The sequence below is a fragment of the Oncorhynchus kisutch genome, linkage group LG5 (genome assembly GCF_002021735.2).
Source record: "Oncorhynchus kisutch isolate 150728-3 linkage group LG5, Okis_V2, whole genome shotgun sequence".
Lineage (NCBI taxonomy): Eukaryota > Metazoa > Chordata > Actinopteri > Salmoniformes > Salmonidae > Oncorhynchus > Oncorhynchus kisutch.
This window is the reverse complement of record NC_034178.2, coordinates 60,847,082-60,864,380: the sequence shown is the minus strand read 5'-3', so window position 1 is coordinate 60,864,380 and position 17,299 is coordinate 60,847,082. Positions and strand designations below refer to the sequence as shown.

The 17,299-nt window shown below is 39.0% G+C and overlaps 1 protein-coding gene and 1 long non-coding RNA gene across 2 annotated transcripts; both read left to right on the top strand.

Annotated features, from left to right (window-relative positions):
- Window positions 1-2,625: 2,625 nt before the first annotated feature.
- On the top strand, window positions 2,626-12,268 carry LOC109890287 (transmembrane protein 128-like). The gene is made up of 5 exons (XM_020482270.2): window positions 2,626-2,825; window positions 5,677-5,809; window positions 6,168-6,329; window positions 10,790-10,898; window positions 11,533-12,268. The coding sequence occupies exons 1-4, from the start codon at window positions 2,726-2,728 to the stop codon at window positions 10,887-10,889; spliced, it is 495 nt and encodes a 164-aa protein (XP_020337859.1). The 5' UTR covers window positions 2,626-2,725; the 3' UTR covers window positions 10,890-10,898; window positions 11,533-12,268.
- A 2,287-nt stretch (window positions 12,269-14,555) lies between these two features.
- Window positions 14,556-16,962, top strand: LOC116374098 (uncharacterized). The gene is made up of 5 exons (XR_004209911.1): window positions 14,556-14,741; window positions 15,008-15,076; window positions 15,265-15,347; window positions 15,644-15,730; window positions 16,138-16,962. It is a non-coding gene; the product is annotated as an uncharacterized LOC116374098 (long non-coding RNA).
- Window positions 16,963-17,299: the final 337 nt, after the last annotated feature.

Genomic DNA, 17,299 nt, shown 5'->3' with positions numbered 1-17,299 from the left:
CTTTCCTGCAAAGGTACAATACTCCATCAAATGTGACGTATCTCTCTCCAGAATCTCAGAATGACATGATCGAATGCTGTGCTCAAGAGATTACGGACACCATGGTCTCTAAGATGTCAAAGTCTGGAATGTATACCATTATGGTGGATGAGGCCAGGGATGGGCAGTCTGAACAGTTGGCTCTGTGTGTTAGGTATGTGACAGAGAGGACAGTTAAGGAGCTTCATTTGGTGTTGTGTCATACTTGCAGGGCTATTGTGGAGACTGCTGAGTTTTTCAGTTTCCTGGAGAATGTGTATTTGTTTTCGAGTCATGATGGTGCAGCTGTCATGAGTGGCTCCAAAGGAGTTGTGCAAGCACATTTCAGAGTGCTGCATCCGGAGGCAGTTTATATACATTGCTATGCTCATGAGCTTATTTTGGTGTTGTGTCATACTTGCAGGGCTATTCCGGAGGCTGCTGAGTTTTTCAGTTTCTTGGAGAATGTGTATTCGTTTTTCAGAACATCCCTAGTTAACCACCACAAGTTCAAAGAAGCTCAGTCCAAACTTGGAATAGCATCAGCTGAACTTGTACAGCTCTCAAACACTCGCTGGGCATGCCAGCTGTGTTCCATGAATGCAGTCCTTGACACTTTAACTGCTATTTTTGATTGTCTATCTGCCATTCTATCCACCATGGTTGTTGCTCTGAGAGCAAAACTTCATAAGTTCTTCACTGTGTATTTGCTATTGATGTTTCAGTCCCTTTCTATAACTGAGGGACGACACAAGTTCCTCCAGAAAGAGACTGTAGACCTAGCAGAAGCTTGTTTCGGCAAACAAGCTGTATGTGACACACTGATGGGCAAATGCACAGATGCATTTGCCATAGAACTTTATGACAGAACCAAAGCACTCTGTGAAATTCACAATATTCCAGAGGCAGATGCCGCAAGAAAGCGAAAACAAAAGAAAATGTGAGATTTTGTGGTGGAGACCTCCTGGGTTTAGGGACAGAATTGTCATGTTCCCAAACAATGAAAACAAGGTTGTTGCTCCCCTGCTTGGACAGGATGGTTTGTGAGCTTGACCAGCGATACAGGCATGCAGCCCCAACTCAAATAACTTCCTAGATACATCATGCTTAACTGAGTTTACCAAGCACTACAGTATTGATGTTAAAACAGAAGAGATGTTGGTGGCCAGAAACTTTCTTGGCCAGAAAAGAGAGGCTGGATGTCCTCCAAAAGATATGCTAGCTGTGCATAACCTCCTGGATGATGATATGTTTCCTTCTCGGAAGGAAATCATTCAGGTTGCCCTCACAATTATTGCGAGCATCTGCTCCTGTGAAAGGTCCTTCAGTGCACTACGCCGGCTGCACTCTTGGTTGCGTAAGAAAATGGGTCAAAAAAGTCTTGCAAGTCTTGCAGCCATGTCAATTGAGGGTGAAGTCCTTGGGCCACTAACCCACAATAGTGGCATTGACCGCTTTGCCACCTTTAAAAATAGGTACACTTTGATGCGTCCACCCACAGAATAAGCATTAAAAGAAAGAAGCAGGAGAAGCAGTTCTGTAATATAGGATGTCAGATTTTATTCCTAATTATTTTTCAGTTTTTTACAATTTTATTAAGCTCATTAGTTTAATTAACATTTAAATGTATTATTATTATTTTGTATTTTTTTGCCCCATTGTGGAAGATACTGTTTTTTTCTAATGGTATAATATGTCTTCTCATTTCTTTCTCTCTCTTTCAAAATAAAATCACAAAAGTATTTTGGCTACATAGTACAGCCATTTGTGTGCCTTTTGTGGGTGTTGGATGGATGGGGACAGAGTGGACTTCAATTTCTTTATTTTGATAGAATTTAAGTAAGTCATATTAGATCAGTGTCTAACACAAACTATGAGACAGGTATACTTTTAGCCAACCTTGACCAAAAATATCCTTATTTTGATAGATTTTACACCTGTTGTTACTCTAAAAAGACATGATGCAAAGACATTTTGGGCGCGTTAAAAATACATCTGGGGGAGTATGCCCAGACCCCCCCAAAAGAGGCTTAGCCCCCCTATCCATGAATCTCTAGTGACATTACTGATCAGAAGTATCCGGTGCGAGAGAGGCAGATTTAGGTTGCCAGGGTCAGAGTTGTACAGAAGGTGCCATATGCTGAGGCAGTGAAAAAAGTACAGGAAGATGGGTCAAGGGGAGGGATCCTGAGAGGCTCCTGGTGAGTAGTATACTTTTTGTCAGTACAGTACAGTACAGGGCCTACGAATTAAATGTGCTTCAGTAAGGTTGGCTTTTTAGCGTTCATTGCCATGGTTATCAACTGTACCGTAGGAATGGAATGCAAATCACAGTATTTGTTTTTGCGGCAGCAGCAGAGAAGTACTTTGAGTTACGAGATTTTACTGCTGCATTGCAGGGGGTGTCCCATCGCCTGGTGTAGGATTTAGATAGTGTTAAAATAGTGGAATGTGGTGGTGTTTTTTTAATGAGTGTAGGGTTAATAGTTAGCAGGGTCATTTTTCATTTCGTTTTTCCCATTTTTGTATCACAAAGTGGAATGAATTGTATTATCCGGTCCAGTTGGTGGCGATAATGTAACATTATATTAAATGCCAACCGCCGTTAAGCACCGAATAATAAGAAGAAGTCAGTGGACAAGGGACCAAGAAGCTTTATCCACAGCTAGCCTGCCAGTCAGCTAAGACCAACACCCTGATATCAAACATGCTTGCTGATAGTCAATTTTTAAATCTACGAAATAGATTTAAGAAAGACGCTGAACTTCTCATGCAAGGGGTTTCAGCAGGTGACAGCAACGAAAAGAGTAAGTCAACGGTATACTTTAGCCATGAACATTCCTTCGTTTGCTGCCCTCAGTTGCTAGCACAAAGAACTGAATTTCAAAAACAGTAAACGTATCAATGAATGAGACGTAAATAACTTATTTGGTCTGTGTCGTTGCTTATCATCCAATTTCTTATCGCTATTAATATAAAGTTAACTAGCTAGCTTGCTAAAGTTGAGTCTCTACGCCTCTACAGAACTGTAAGGAAAATCCTCTAGTTAACGTCAGCTGACGTTAATGATTGTCTCGGTAGCTGCCTGCATTTATTTTACAGCTGGCACATTAAGTATGGGCTCATATAGCCAACATTGCGCATCAAACAGGAGGTCCAGTAGGCAGATTTGACAACAGAACACGTGTCTTAACTTTTGGGCTTAAACTGGGAAGCATGCCACTGATTGTTGATTGTATTAAAATCTGTGTCAGCACTGCAGCAACACGATAGTTTCAGAGTATACTTCTGTACTGGAGACTTACCCCAGTGTCTCCGTAAACTGATATGCCTTAATTGACCGATTCAGACCTAGGAAATGTACACCTTTCCTAAGCACTTCTCAGTAGTTGGTATTCAGACTTACCTTCTTCTACTTTAAGATTTTATGCCAGACTACACCTATTGGTGTATTGCCTCCCCCTACTGTACGGGGTATTGAAACAAAACATATTTCATTGCAGGAAGAGGGGGGTGACCTGACAAGATACAAAAAATTCATCAAAATCCATCACACCCCTTCAATCACCGTTCACATCACATCCCTAAACAGGCTCTGTTTGCGCTGTGTAGTTGATAACCAATGCAATAAAAGACCACCTTAACATGCAACATGTCAGGATCCCTCTGTTGACAAGGAATATTATCTAATGTCTCTACTCCTACTACCATTAGTTCTTCAACTTCACTCCTTTCTTCCATTCTTCACACCGCCTCTGCATAGGAGACATGCGGGAAAGCCCTTATACTTACCACCTCAGTCTCCTTCACCCTAACATGTTCCACGACCACAATTGCAGCATTTAGGCTCAGCTGGCATGCGATACCTCTCCCGTCTACATACAGCTGATACATTACCAAATATTTTGCATTTATAACACTGCATGGGTTTGGGCACGAAGGCTCTCACAGGGTATCTCATAAAACTAAAATACATGCGAGAATGGGATTTGCAGGTGTGGGTCCCTTGCTTGCGCTGAATAAATTGAATTCAACTCTCGTGGAGCTTTTATTCAGTAGTGTTTTAAGTACATTTATGTAAAGCCATCCATTTTAATTTGTACCTTTTTTTAATGAGAGTTTTCTCGACAGACTCCATAGAATATATGGAGAGAACGGTTCAGAATATTAGGGATCAATGAAAGAAAGCCATGTAAATACACACAGATTGGTCTCCTAATCAGCACCAATTGGTAGATTGAAAAATACTCTCTTGTATATTTTTTGGAGAGCCTTTAACGCAGAAAATATATTGGTGAATCAAAAATAGTTGTTTGATTCACCCTGAAAGTTGCCATGTTCAATTGTTTAATCAATGAAATATTGGAAGGTGAGAAAAGTGTACAATAGGGGTTGAACAGTAAGTCCTATAAAGCTACCCTAACAATCCTCACTAATCACAGAACTGTGATGACAATGATCCAGTCATCATGAATAATGCTCCAGGTTTAAACTTCTACATATGGTCTGCGTTCCATAATGTTTCAAATAGTCTAAATGTCCCAAATTATTTGTCAACTTTTAATACATTAGTCTATGATCTACTTTTGCTCGCGATCATCAGGAACAACCACAGGAACGTGACAGGAAAGACAGTTTTCATAATTCCATTACATAATTTACCTGACACTAAAGTCAGTGACAGTTATAAATGTATGAGGTTATAACTGACGGTGGCTACCGATAGCGGCTAATATTTAACACGGTACAAAAATACAGTGAAAAGTCTGGGCATATAATTAAAACATTCTACAAGTCATAAATCAACTCCGTAGGTTTGGCACAATACTGTCATTTGTGCATGGCTAAAGAAACCAAAAAGTTCTCAGAAGAGAAAAAAAGAAAACAGACCTCAACATCACTGTACAGTCCATGGAGAATAAGAGCACCTCCTCCCAGCTGCTCACTGCACTGAGGCTAGGAAACGCTGTCACCACGGATAAATCTACAATAATCGAGAATTTCAATAAGCGTTTTTCTACGGCTGGCCATGCTTTCCACCTGGCTACCCTTACCCCGGTCAACAGCTCTGCACCCCCCACAGCAACTTGTCCAAGCCTCCCCATTCCTCCTTCACTGCCCCTCATGCTATAAGCATACTTTTTGAAAAGCCTATTTATTAATCTCTAATTTACAAAAATGTACTCTAGTTGAAATCAGACCCACCAAGCTGCGAATGTCAGATTACTAGACAATTAAAATAGCAATTTAATAGTTTAATCCTGAAATGTATTGAACCTTAAAAGGTGCAGCGGTTTGGGCACCTTCTGTTCTCATATTCTGGTGTAAATTCTATCAGGTTTCATAGCCTCTTTGTACACTTTTTCCTTGTTGCATTAGTGGTGACCAGGTCTTTGGCAGGCAGACAGTATTCAGTATTTAACTCAAGGATGCTTATTAGTAGGTTGTAGCCTAGGCTATCATCATACTTAGGCCTAGCTAGATTGTGTAGCGCCCTTCAACAAATGTTCAACTGTGTGGGAGCAAATAATCACACACTTTCTCTAGGCCTTTTGTGTTTCTTTTGAAATGAAAAATCTACTCATTGTGAAAAGTGATGATTTAGGACCATGCCTACTGCATTCCAAATGACCATGGAATTTTGCCTCAAACTTGCAGGTCAAGAAGAGAAAGATGCCAAACCACTTCCTCGGATCAACCGCCATTCCGTCTTCTGGATTGTGGCTTCTGTCGGCTTGACTTACTATTTCGACTTCCTCCGCGTCATCACGGAGAATGGCGATATCAGAAGGTGTTGTAGTGATGAAAAAACCTTTTTGTACCTTTTGTAGCTAAATTGAAGATAAAAGGGGACAAGTGTGTGTGTATAGGTCTTTGCAGTAGGTCATCTGTGATTAGTAATCAAAAGGGGTCGTCAGCCTGGATCCAAAATGGATAATTTTATCTCTGGATTGTAGTCTTGAATCGCTCCTATTGAAGTGAATTCCACTGGCCAGAAAATAACCAACATTCTGTTTGGTCTTAGGTTACTAAAGGGTAGATTGGTCACTGTAATTGGAAAAAGTATTTATGATGGCATTTCATGAAAGAACCAAACCACAAGTTCCTGTCATGTATTTGCTGCTTATGTGTTTTGTATTGTTTTCCAGCTGGTGGTTCAATGTTGGTGTGATACTGCTGGGAATATGCCTAGCTTTGGCCATGTTTTGCATCGTATACCTGGAATGGTTTAAGGGAATACAGCACTATGATCATGAGTACCCTGCGATTCCTCCTATCACCACAGCAGCCTTCCTCGCAGCATCATGCAGGTAATACATGGATACGTGCTAACCCATTCATAGACGCTAACTAAAGTGCCTTGAGAAAGTATTCACGCCCCTTGACTTTTTCCACATGTTGTTACAGCCTAAATTGAAAATGTATTAAATTGAGATTGTGTGTCACTGGCCTAGACACAATACCCTATATTGTTAAAGTGGAATTATTTTTTGGGACATTTTTTACAAATTAATAAAAAATGGAAAGCTGAAATGTCTTTAGTGAATAAGTATTCAACCCATTTTTTTATGGCAAGCCTAAATAAATTCAGGAGAAAAATGTATAAGTTAGTCATTCAAAAATCATGTTATCTCTTCTATGTACCCCACACATACAATTATCTGTAAGATCCCTCAGTCGAGAAGTGAATTTCTAACACAGATTCAACCACAAAGATCAGGGAGGTTTTCCAATGCCTCGGTAAGAAGAGCACCTATTGGTAGATGGGTAAAAGTAATAATAAAGCAGACATTGAATATCCCTTTGAGCATAGTAAAGTTATTAATAGAGGTCGACCGATTATGATTTTTCAACACCGATACCGATTATTGGAGGACCAAAAAAGCCGATGCCGATTAATCTGCCAATTATTTTTATTTTTTGTAATAATGACAATTACAACAATACTGAATGAACACTTATTTTAACTTAATATAATATATCAATAAAATCTATTTAGCCTCAAATAAATAATGAAACATGTTCAATTTGGTTTAAATAATGCAAAAAAAAGTGGTGAAGAAAGTAGAAGTGCAATATGTGCCATGTAAGAAAGCTAACATTTAACTTCCTTGCTCAGAACATGAGAACATATGAAAGCTGGTGGTTCCTTTTAACATGAGTCTTCAATATTCCCAGGTAAGAAGTTTTAGGTGGTAGTTATTATAGGAATTATAGGACTATTTCTCTCTATACCATTTGTTTTTCATATACCTTTGACTATTGGATGTTCTTGTAGGCACTTTAGTGTAACAGTATAGCTTCCGTACCTCTTCTCACTCCTACCTGGGCTCGATCCAGGAACACAACGACAACAGCCACCCTCGAAGCAGCGTTACCCATGCAGAGCAAGGGGAACAACTACTCCAAGTCTTAGAGCGAGTGATGTTTGAAACACTATTAGCGAGCACCCCGCTAACTGGCTAGCCATTTCACATCACATCGTTACACCAGCCTAATCTCGGGAGTTGATAAGCTTGAAGTCATAAACAGCAGAGCTGCTGGCAAAACGCACGAAAGTGCTGTTTGAATATGAATGCTTATGAGCCTGCTGGTGCCTACCATCGCTCAGTCAGACTGCTCTATCAAATCATAGACTTAATTATAACATAATAACACACAGAAATGCGAGCCTTAGGTCATTAATATGGTTGAATCCGGAAATTATCATCATGAAAACAACGTTTATTCTTTCAGTGAAATAGAGAACCGTTCCATATTTTATCTAACGGGTGGCATCCATCAGTCTAAATATTCCTGTTACATTGCACAACCTTCAATGTTATGTCATAATTACGTAAAATTCTGGCAAAAAAGTTCACAATGAGCCAGGCTGCCCAAACTGTTGCATATACCCTGACTCTACGTGCAATGAACGCAAGAGAAGTGACACAATTTCACCTGGTTAATATTGCCTGCTAACCTGGATTTATTTTAGCTAAATATGCAGGTTTAAAAATAATACTTCTGTGTATTGATTTTAAGAAAGGAATCGATGTTTATGGTTAGGTACACGTTGGCGCAACAACAGTTCTTTTTCGCGAATGCGCACTGCATCGATTATATGCAAAGCAGGACACGCTAGATAAACTAGTAGTCATTATGATTGATTAAGTTTAATGCTAGCTAGCAACTTACATTGGCTTCTTACTGCATTTGCGTAACAGGCGGGCTCCTCGTGAGGCAGGTGGTTAGAGCGTTGGACTAGTTAACCGTAAGGTTGCAAGATTGAATCCCTGAGCTGACAAGGTAAAAATCTGCCGTTCTGCCCCTGAACGAGGCAGTTAACCCACTGTTCCTAGGCCGTCATTGAAAATAAGAATGTGTTCTTAACTGACTTGCCTAGTTAAATAAAGATTAAATAAAGCTGTAAAAAAGTATATATAATAATAATCGCGTCCAAAATTACAAATTTCCGATTATGAAAACTTGAAATCGGCCCTAATTAATTGGCCATTAATCAGTCGATCTCTAGTTATTAATTACACTTTGGATGGTGTATCAATACACCCAGTCACTGTAAAGATACAGGCATCCTTCCTAAATCAGTTGCCAGAGAGGAATGTATCAGGCATTTCACAATGAGGCCAATGGGAATTTTAAAACAGTTAGAGTTTAATGGCTGTGATGGGAGAAACTGAGGATGGATCAACAGTATTGTGGAGTAACTACAATGTTATCTTAAATGACCGACTGAAAAGATGCCTGTACAGAATAAAATATTCCAAAACGTGCATCCTGTTTCCAATAAGCCACTAAAGTAAAACTGTCAAAAATGTGGCAAAGAAATTAGCTTCATGTTCTGAATACAAAGCGTTAGGATTGGGGCAAATACAACACATCACTGAGTACTACTCTTCATATTTTCAAGCATGGTGGTGGCTGCATCATATTTTGGGTATGCTTTTCATCTGCAAGGACTAGGGGGGGGGGGACGAAATGGAATAGTGCTAAGCACAGGCAAATCCTAGAAAACCTGGTTCAGTCTGCTTTCCAAGAGATACTGACAGACATTCACCTTCCAGCAGGGCAACCTAAAACACAAGGCCAAATATTCGCTGGAGTTGCTTACCAAAACAACAATGAATGTTCCTTCGTGGCCTAGTTAAATTTTTTACATAAATCAGCTTGAAAATCTAATGCAAGACTTGAAAATGGCTGTCAATAAATGTTAGAATCACTTTTTTTCAGCAATTACAGCTGTCTTTCTGGATAAGTCTCTAAGAGCTTGAATAATTTTTTAAAATAATAATGTGCAAATATTGTACAATCCAGGTGTGCAAAGCTCTTAGAGACTTATCCAGAAAGACTCACAGCTGTAATCACTGCCAAAAGTGATTCTAACATTTATTGATTGACTCAGGGGTGTGAACACTTAGGTAAATGAGATATTTCTGTATTTCATTTTCTAAAAATGTCTAAAAACATGTTTTAATTTTGTTATTATTGTAAAATATTTGTCACCTGGTAAAATAAGACATCTGGGGTTTTGTGTGTAGTAGATGGGAGAGAAACAAATCTATTTAATAAATATTTTTATTCCGGCTGTAACAGAACTCTTAATAGCCACTTAATAGCGGCCTTTGCTTTAATACGCATCACTGCATCCCATATCAAAAGGTTGGCCACTCCTCTTTAAAATCCCGTAGATCACTTCATTGCTCCTTTTTTGTTTACAACGCTCTACAAGCTTCTGACTTACCTAACTTCATTGTTAAATTGTAAGAGCATGAAATACCAAACCCGTTCATGTGGTTGGTTAACTCTTTCTCTAGTCTCCACTGAACTAGGTAAATCTGGTTTTAGTTTGAACACTCCACATTTTTGGAATCACAAGGGCAGTTTAAAACCCTGATGAGAAATGAGTTCACCGAGGTGTGCAATTGTTTTGATTGACTTTAATAATTTGTTTATGATGCCTGTGATGTTTGGTTAACTAATGTAATGTACTTGTTATTTTATTTTATGTCCTCAACACAACATTGAAAATAAGTCAAGGGGTATGGATACATTCTGAAAGCACTGTACCTTTAGTGCCTATTGACAATAGTATCTTCTGGCCGGTGGAGTTTTGTTAAGACCCCGGGGCTCATTCTGAACATGTAAAACACATTGCTTGCGGTACGGTTTTGGAAACATAAGGAACATAACTTTCATGTCAGTGATAAATCATTTTCAAAAAACAAAAGGTTACGTTACACACCTTTTAATACGTTGAGGGATAGTGTTCCCGCACGGCAATATCTCCAGGTTACAGCTCTTGTTTACGGAAGACAAACTGAAGACATAGGTGGCTGCCTGTGCTAATGAACTATCTAGGGTGCTCCGAACACCTGTGTGTGAGCGTAACTGTGGAGGAAGTGTAGTTTGTCAACTGGAGACACACAGCTTGTGGATCTGTGTAAAGCTGCTACAGAAAGTGTATATTTTTTTCTTTGGATATATATTTATTTCTTTTATCTCATTGATATGAAAGATAAAGGGGCATATGCAAACAATGATTATTGACGCTTCTAAATGTTAAAACAGCGCGGGCATTGTAGCTCACACGCAACCAACTGTGGGTGAAGCTAACCGCTGAAAACTCTACTGATAATAAGGGTTTTAGAGTTAATATCTAGCTAATTACATAATGCTTTCGGTTAGTAAGTTGTAAGCCTATTTTACAATATCTCCAATGGTAATCACAATGATCTTGGTCTCAAGCACATTTGTTTTTTCTTCTCCCCAGTTTTAATATAGCACTGTGGCCTGTGTGGTCGTTCCTGACCCCCGTCCTCCTGTTTACCCAGTTCATGGGAGTTGTTATGCTCATATCAATGCTTGGGTGAAATGTTAAGGTAAGATGCCAACATTTAAATAAATATGCTCTTATGAACCAACAATATAGATTGTGTAAGAATCAGTATTATAAACAATATTTTTAATTGTTAAATCCAATACCTTCTATCTCTCCATAATTTAAATCCAGATGGAATAAAACATTTTTTAATCCCATGAATCTCAATGTAGTTTTATTGTGTAAGAATTGGTATTGTTATTATTTGTTAATTACAATACTTATCCCTAATTTCAAAATGATATTACTATACTGAACAAAAATATAAACTCAACATGTAAAGTGTTGGTTTACTGAGCTGAAATAAAAGATCCCATACATTTTCCATATGCAATAAAAGCTTATTTCTCCAATGTTGTGCCCATATTTGGTTACATCTCAGTTAGTGAGCGTTTCTCCTTTGCCAAGATAATCCATCCATCTGACATCAAGAAGCTGAATAAACAGCATGATCATTATACAGGTGCACCTTGTGCTGGTGACAATAAAAGGCCACTAAAATGTGAAGTTTTGTCACAACACAATGTCTCAAGTTTTGAGGGAGTGCGCAATTGGCATGCTGACTACAGAAATGTCCACCAGAGCTGTTGCCAGAGAATGTAATGTTAATTTCTTTACTATACTTTATTTTAAAGAATTTGGCAGTACTTCTAACCGGCCTCACCACTGCAGACCACATGTAACAACGCCAGCCCAGGACCTCCACATTCGGCTTCTTCACCTGCGGGATTGTCTGAGACCAGCCACCTAGACAACTGATGAAACTGTGGATTATTTATTTTTGTAATAAAGCCCTTGTGTGGTGAAAATTCATTCTGATTGGGTGGGAGCTGGCTCCTCAAGTGTGTGGGCCGATGCCCTCCCAGGCCCACCCGTAGCTGCACCCCTGCCCAGTCGTGAAATCCATCGATTAGGGACACATTTATTTCAATTGAATGATTTCCTTATATGAACTGTAACTCAGTAAAATCGTTGAAATTGTACCATGTTGCGTTCATATGTTTGTTCAGAGAGCTAAAGCACCAATAATAACTAAGTACCTACTTCGGAATGCAATTATTTTTGTTTATTTTACAGTACTAAAGCCTCAACATAAAGTGAATGACTACAGTTTGACTGACTTTTAAAATAAAACATGTTTTACATGCATATATTATATTTAAGAAATTTAACAAAGCATTAAGTGCTTTAATAGTTTTTGTATATGTTTTTGAATAAATGTTTAGTTTTCTTTGTGATTCAGAAAGCTATTGTGCTATTAGCAGTGTAAATGTGTCTGCTTAAATTAAAACTTTTTGTTATATAAGTTCATTGTTGCTTATGTCAACCTTGTTTTCCTCTATTGTTGGCAAAAAGACTAACCTTAAGTCATTGATATGAACTTGAGTCTCTTTATTTGGGTAACATTGTGTTTATAATGGGTCTGAACAAACTTCTTTCCCACCAGGTGTGTTTCCACCAAACTGATTTATTGTGGATAAAAATCAGTGCGTGTCAAGGTAGTGCACACAAAATTTACTTTAACGCCTAAGTGTTCAAATAGGCTAACTGAACAAACATCTAAAGTTCAATGTGTTTCCATCGCATTTTCAAATCTAGCGATAGTTTTGTCACACAAATTTGTGTTAAATAGCAAATGTGCCTCCTGGCACATGCGATCGAGCCAACAGTTCGCATATACAGTGCGGGTAGGCTAGTCTACATGATTAAATTATTATGGAAAAAAACGATAATATTTTTATTTGTCGAACTGCAGTCAAGCGTCGATCATCATGCCACCAGAATAAGACCCTCGAAATGTATTGGAATGGAGCATCAAGATCACCATGCACTTTCACCACCCAGTGAAGTTCAACATAATTAATTTAATCTGTAGCCTAAAAAACTGCATGGTTTTCCGAGTCGTAGTGGGACTCGGAAAACCATATCATCGCGTGACTCCAAGTTTACCCTGATATGATGGTTATTATATCAATAATGAGTTGTAATACATTTTACAGACAAAAATAACCCACTATGTCGAAATAACTTTACTCGCATAAAAACTGGATGGAAACGTGGTTTGTAATGTACAACTATTGTTGGCCTTCAATCGAAAACACTCAAACGTCAATCCAAGGGAAATTTCTAAATATATATATCCCTAATATTTGGTTTAATATTTTTGGCATACAATGACGAAAGGGAAGTTGGAACCCCACCATGCATGACCAACAACATAGTTTGGCAAGATGAACTGAAGGCAAACGATGAGCAAAATGACTGCTTCCAATCGAATCTAAATGTTCAGAGACATTTTCCATATGCACAAAAAGCTTATTTCTCAATTTGTTTGCACATATTTGGTTACAGATGTTGCACTCTGGGTTTGTGATGAAACGGGTGTAGTTGAATTTATTCTGCCACTGTGTTTTCTCGGCCTCATGGTGTAAAGGCATATGAACTAACAGGTTATAAAGCAAATGTCACACCTGTTCCAGCTCCCTCTCTCCAGCACTCGTCGCAGGTCTACTAACCACCGGCCCTGGAAACCATTATTACAGCACACTTGCTCCCCATCATTACGCACACCTGGACTTCATCACCTTGATTACCTTCCCTTTATTTAGCCCTCAGTAGCCTCAGTCATCAGGCAGTATTGGTTTGTGTTCACGTTCAGTACGCGGCTCCTATTTGGTTTATTTGTCTTTTTATCAATAAATACTCACCTTATGCACCTGTGAGTGTCTTCGTTACAGCAAACAATGCAATTATCACAACACAGGTTGTAATATGGCTTTTTTTTCTGGCTTGGCTTCCCCAGTGATTTTACTCACGCACCGCTACTGCAGCAAACACATTCCCCACATGCTAGGAATGTCTTTCCCCCAACGTTATAATGAAAAATTACCCTTAGGACACACTCTTTTTACGCCATTTTCCCCGGTGGGCGTTCACGGTGGTCATAGATTTCAGCGTGCGTTTGAAAATCCATAAATGTATAATTATTGTGCAATTTATATCTATAGGCTACATTGAGGTTTTCCTTTCATTATTTTTGGCTATCTGGCATTAGTGTATAAGCCTACATTTTAGGGCCTAACTGTACACTCTAAAAAGAAAAGGTTCCTTGAGGATCCTTTAGGATAATATAAAGTTAAAAAAGGAACATTTAAAGTGAAACTGCACCATTTTTCAACTTCATATTCATCATCTCCAGCACCACCCCAACATCAACATACTCTATGTGAAAATGGTGTCTTTCTATGTTTTGTACTAAAAAAGATAGAGGAAGATCCGTGTTTCCAATTATGTGCATTGTGATTTTGACCAATTGTGAGTAGGCATTGCCTACTAATTGTCTACTAATTGGTTGTTGATGTATAAACTCAGCAAAAAAAGAAACGTCCTCTCACTGTCAACTGCGTTTATTTTCAGCAAACTTAACATGTGTAAATATTTATATGAATGTAACAAGATTCAACAACTGAGACATAAACTGAACAAGTTCCACATACATGTGACTAACAGAAATGGAATAATGTGTCCCTGAACAAAGGGGGGGGGGGGTCAAAATCAAAAGTAACAGTCAGTGTCTGGTGTGGCAACCAGCTGCATTAAGTACTGCAGTACATCTCCTCCTCATGGACTGCACCAGATTTGCCAATTCTTGCTGTGAGATGTCACCCCGCTCTTCCACCAAGGCACCTGCAAGTTTACGGACATTTCTGTGAGGAACACTGACATTCCTGCCTTGCAGGAATTCACACACAGAACGAGACTTTAGTCCCTCTCTTATCATGCGCCTGTCCAGTTAAGTTGTAGAGAGTGTGGGTGCTGTGAGAAACTCAGCCTCCACAAACAGGTATGACACACACACACACAATACACACACTCAGCCCACACACTCTAGTTGAATCAACATTGTTTTCACGGAATTTCAATTAAATTACGTTGAGCCAATGTACAATAGATATTGAATTGACGTACTGACGTATGTGCCCAGTGGGACAGATAGAAAGAGAGATGACCTAATCTAGGTTGTTAAACTTGACAAAAACCATTTTTGTATTAGATGTTACATTTCATATCAACTACTCATGTTGAATTTGTCTAATTTATGTATTTCAGGCTGGTATGTTGGGGTGGCCTGCTTTCATATAGTTTGGGTGCTGTGAGAAACTCAACCTCCACAAACAGGTAAGACACACACAGATGACCCAACGATACACTCTCACAATCTCTTTACATCCTCCTCCCTTTAGTCCCTGTCTTTCACGGTCCCGTTAAGTGGGTGGGTGGGTTGGAGTTGGGGGGGGGGGGGGGGGGGGACCACCCAATGTAGGTTATTTTAAACGTGACAAAAATATGCCTTTGATGTTTTTCAGGCTGGTGTATTGGGGCAACCTGTTCTGTCCTCAGTATTTCAGACCAAAGCATGACCATTTTAAAGATATGGATCTACAAACAGGTTAGCCTCTATATAAAGTCTTTGGATGTATTTGCAGTGTGATTATAATGTGTTCTGTGTTATTCTTTCTTTTCCAATTGTAACTGAATGCCCAATGAATGTATTTACAGTGTGATTATTGCGTTCTTCTATCTCTATCCTCCATCCTCTATCTCTCCATACTGTCTTGTCATAATCACAGCAACTGATAGCACATACTCAACTTTTACTTGATGATAATCAATGCCATCAATCAATGTAATTTGTGTTACAAATAGAATTGTTAGTAATCCTGTATGTTTCTCTTTTGCTTTAAGTATCACACTACCCGGCAATACATGGATGTGTGCACTGCACTCATTCAAAAGTACTCCTCGTTGAGAGACCAGACAGGGAAGGGATATGTAAGAATTGTTACATTTTCCTACTCACATTAATTCACACACTAGTAACCTTTTTACACCATTGTGCCTATCCAGATCATGATGTGCTGGCTTGAATATATTCTTCTCACATTGTTAAACCATCACATTTCCAGCAGCATAACAAGACCATCTCTAGTTATGTAATTGACTAAGTCTGCTCGTCTGACATCGGTCCTAATATTCCGTCATTACATTTGTCATGTACCCTTTACAGCATGCAGCCGTTCTAATTCTTTGTTTGCACATATTTGGTTACAGATGTTGCACTCTGGGTTTGTGATGAAACGGGTGTAGTTGAATTTATTCTGCCACTGTGTTTTCTCGGCCTCATGGTGTAAAGGCATATGAACTAACAGGTTATAAAGCAAATGTCACACCTGTTCCAGCTCCCTCTCTCCAGCACTCGTCGCAGGTCTACTAACCACCGGCCCTGGAAACCATTATTACAGCACACTTGCTCCCCATCATTACGCACACCTGGACTTCATCACCTTGATTACCTTCCCTTTATTTAGCCCTCAGTAGCCTCAGTCATCAGGCAGTATTGGTTTGTGTTCACGTTCAGTACGCGGCTCCTATTTGGTTTATTTGTCTTTTTATCAATAAATACTCACCTTATGCACCTGTGAGTGTCTTCGTTACAGCAAACAATGCAATTATCACAACACAGGTTGTAATATGGCTTTTTTTTCTGGCTTGGCTTCCCCAGTGATTTTACTCACGCACCGCTACTGCAGCAAACACATTCCCCACATGCTAGGAATGTCTTTCCCCCAACGTTATAATGAAAAATTACCCTTAGGACACACTCTTTTTACGCCATTTTCCCCGGTGGGCGTTCACGGTGGTCATAGATTTCAGCGTGCGTTTGAAAATCCATAAATGTATAATTATTGTGCAATTTATATCTATAGGCTACATTGAGGTTTTCCTTTCATTATTTTTGGCTATCTGGCATTAGTGTATAAGCCTACATTTTAGGGCCTAACTGTACACTCTAAAAAGAAAAGGTTCCTTGAGGATCCTTTAGGATAATATAAAGTTAAAAAAGGAACATTTAAAGTGAAACTGCACCATTTTTCAACTTCATATTCATCATCTCCAGCACCACCCCAACATCAACATACTCTATGTGAAAATGGTGTCTTTCTATGTTTTGTACTAAAAAAGATAGAGGAAGATCCGTGTTTCCAATTATGTGCATTGTGATTTTGACCAATTGTGAGTAGGCATTGCCTACTAATTGTCTACTAATTGGTTGTTGATGTATAAACTCAGCAAAAAAAGAAACGTCCTCTCACTGTCAACTGCGTTTATTTTCAGCAAACTTAACATGTGTAAATATTTATATGAATGTAACAAGATTCAACAACTGAGACATAAACTGAACAAGTTCCACATACATGTGACTAACAGAAATGGAATAATGTGTCCCTGAACAAAGGGGGGGGGGGGTCAAAATCAAAAGTAACAGTCAGTGTCTGGTGTGGCAACCAGCTGCATTAAGTACTGCAGTACATCTCCTCCTCATGGACTGCACCAGATTTG

What these genes read in the sequence shown, in the direction of transcription:
- LOC109890287 (XM_020482270.2), top strand. Translation starts at nt 2,726, where the DNA reads ATGCTTGCTGATAGTCAATTTTTAAATCTACGAAATAGATTTAAGAAA. An exon ending in AGGTGACAGCAACGAAAAGA is followed by an intron (nt 2,826 to 5,676) that starts GTAAGTCAACGG and finishes TCAAACTTGCAG; the next exon opens with GTCAAGAAGAGAAAGATGCC. An exon ending in GAGAATGGCGATATCAGAAG is followed by an intron (nt 5,810 to 6,167) that starts GTGTTGTAGTGA and finishes ATTGTTTTCCAG; the next exon opens with CTGGTGGTTCAATGTTGGTG.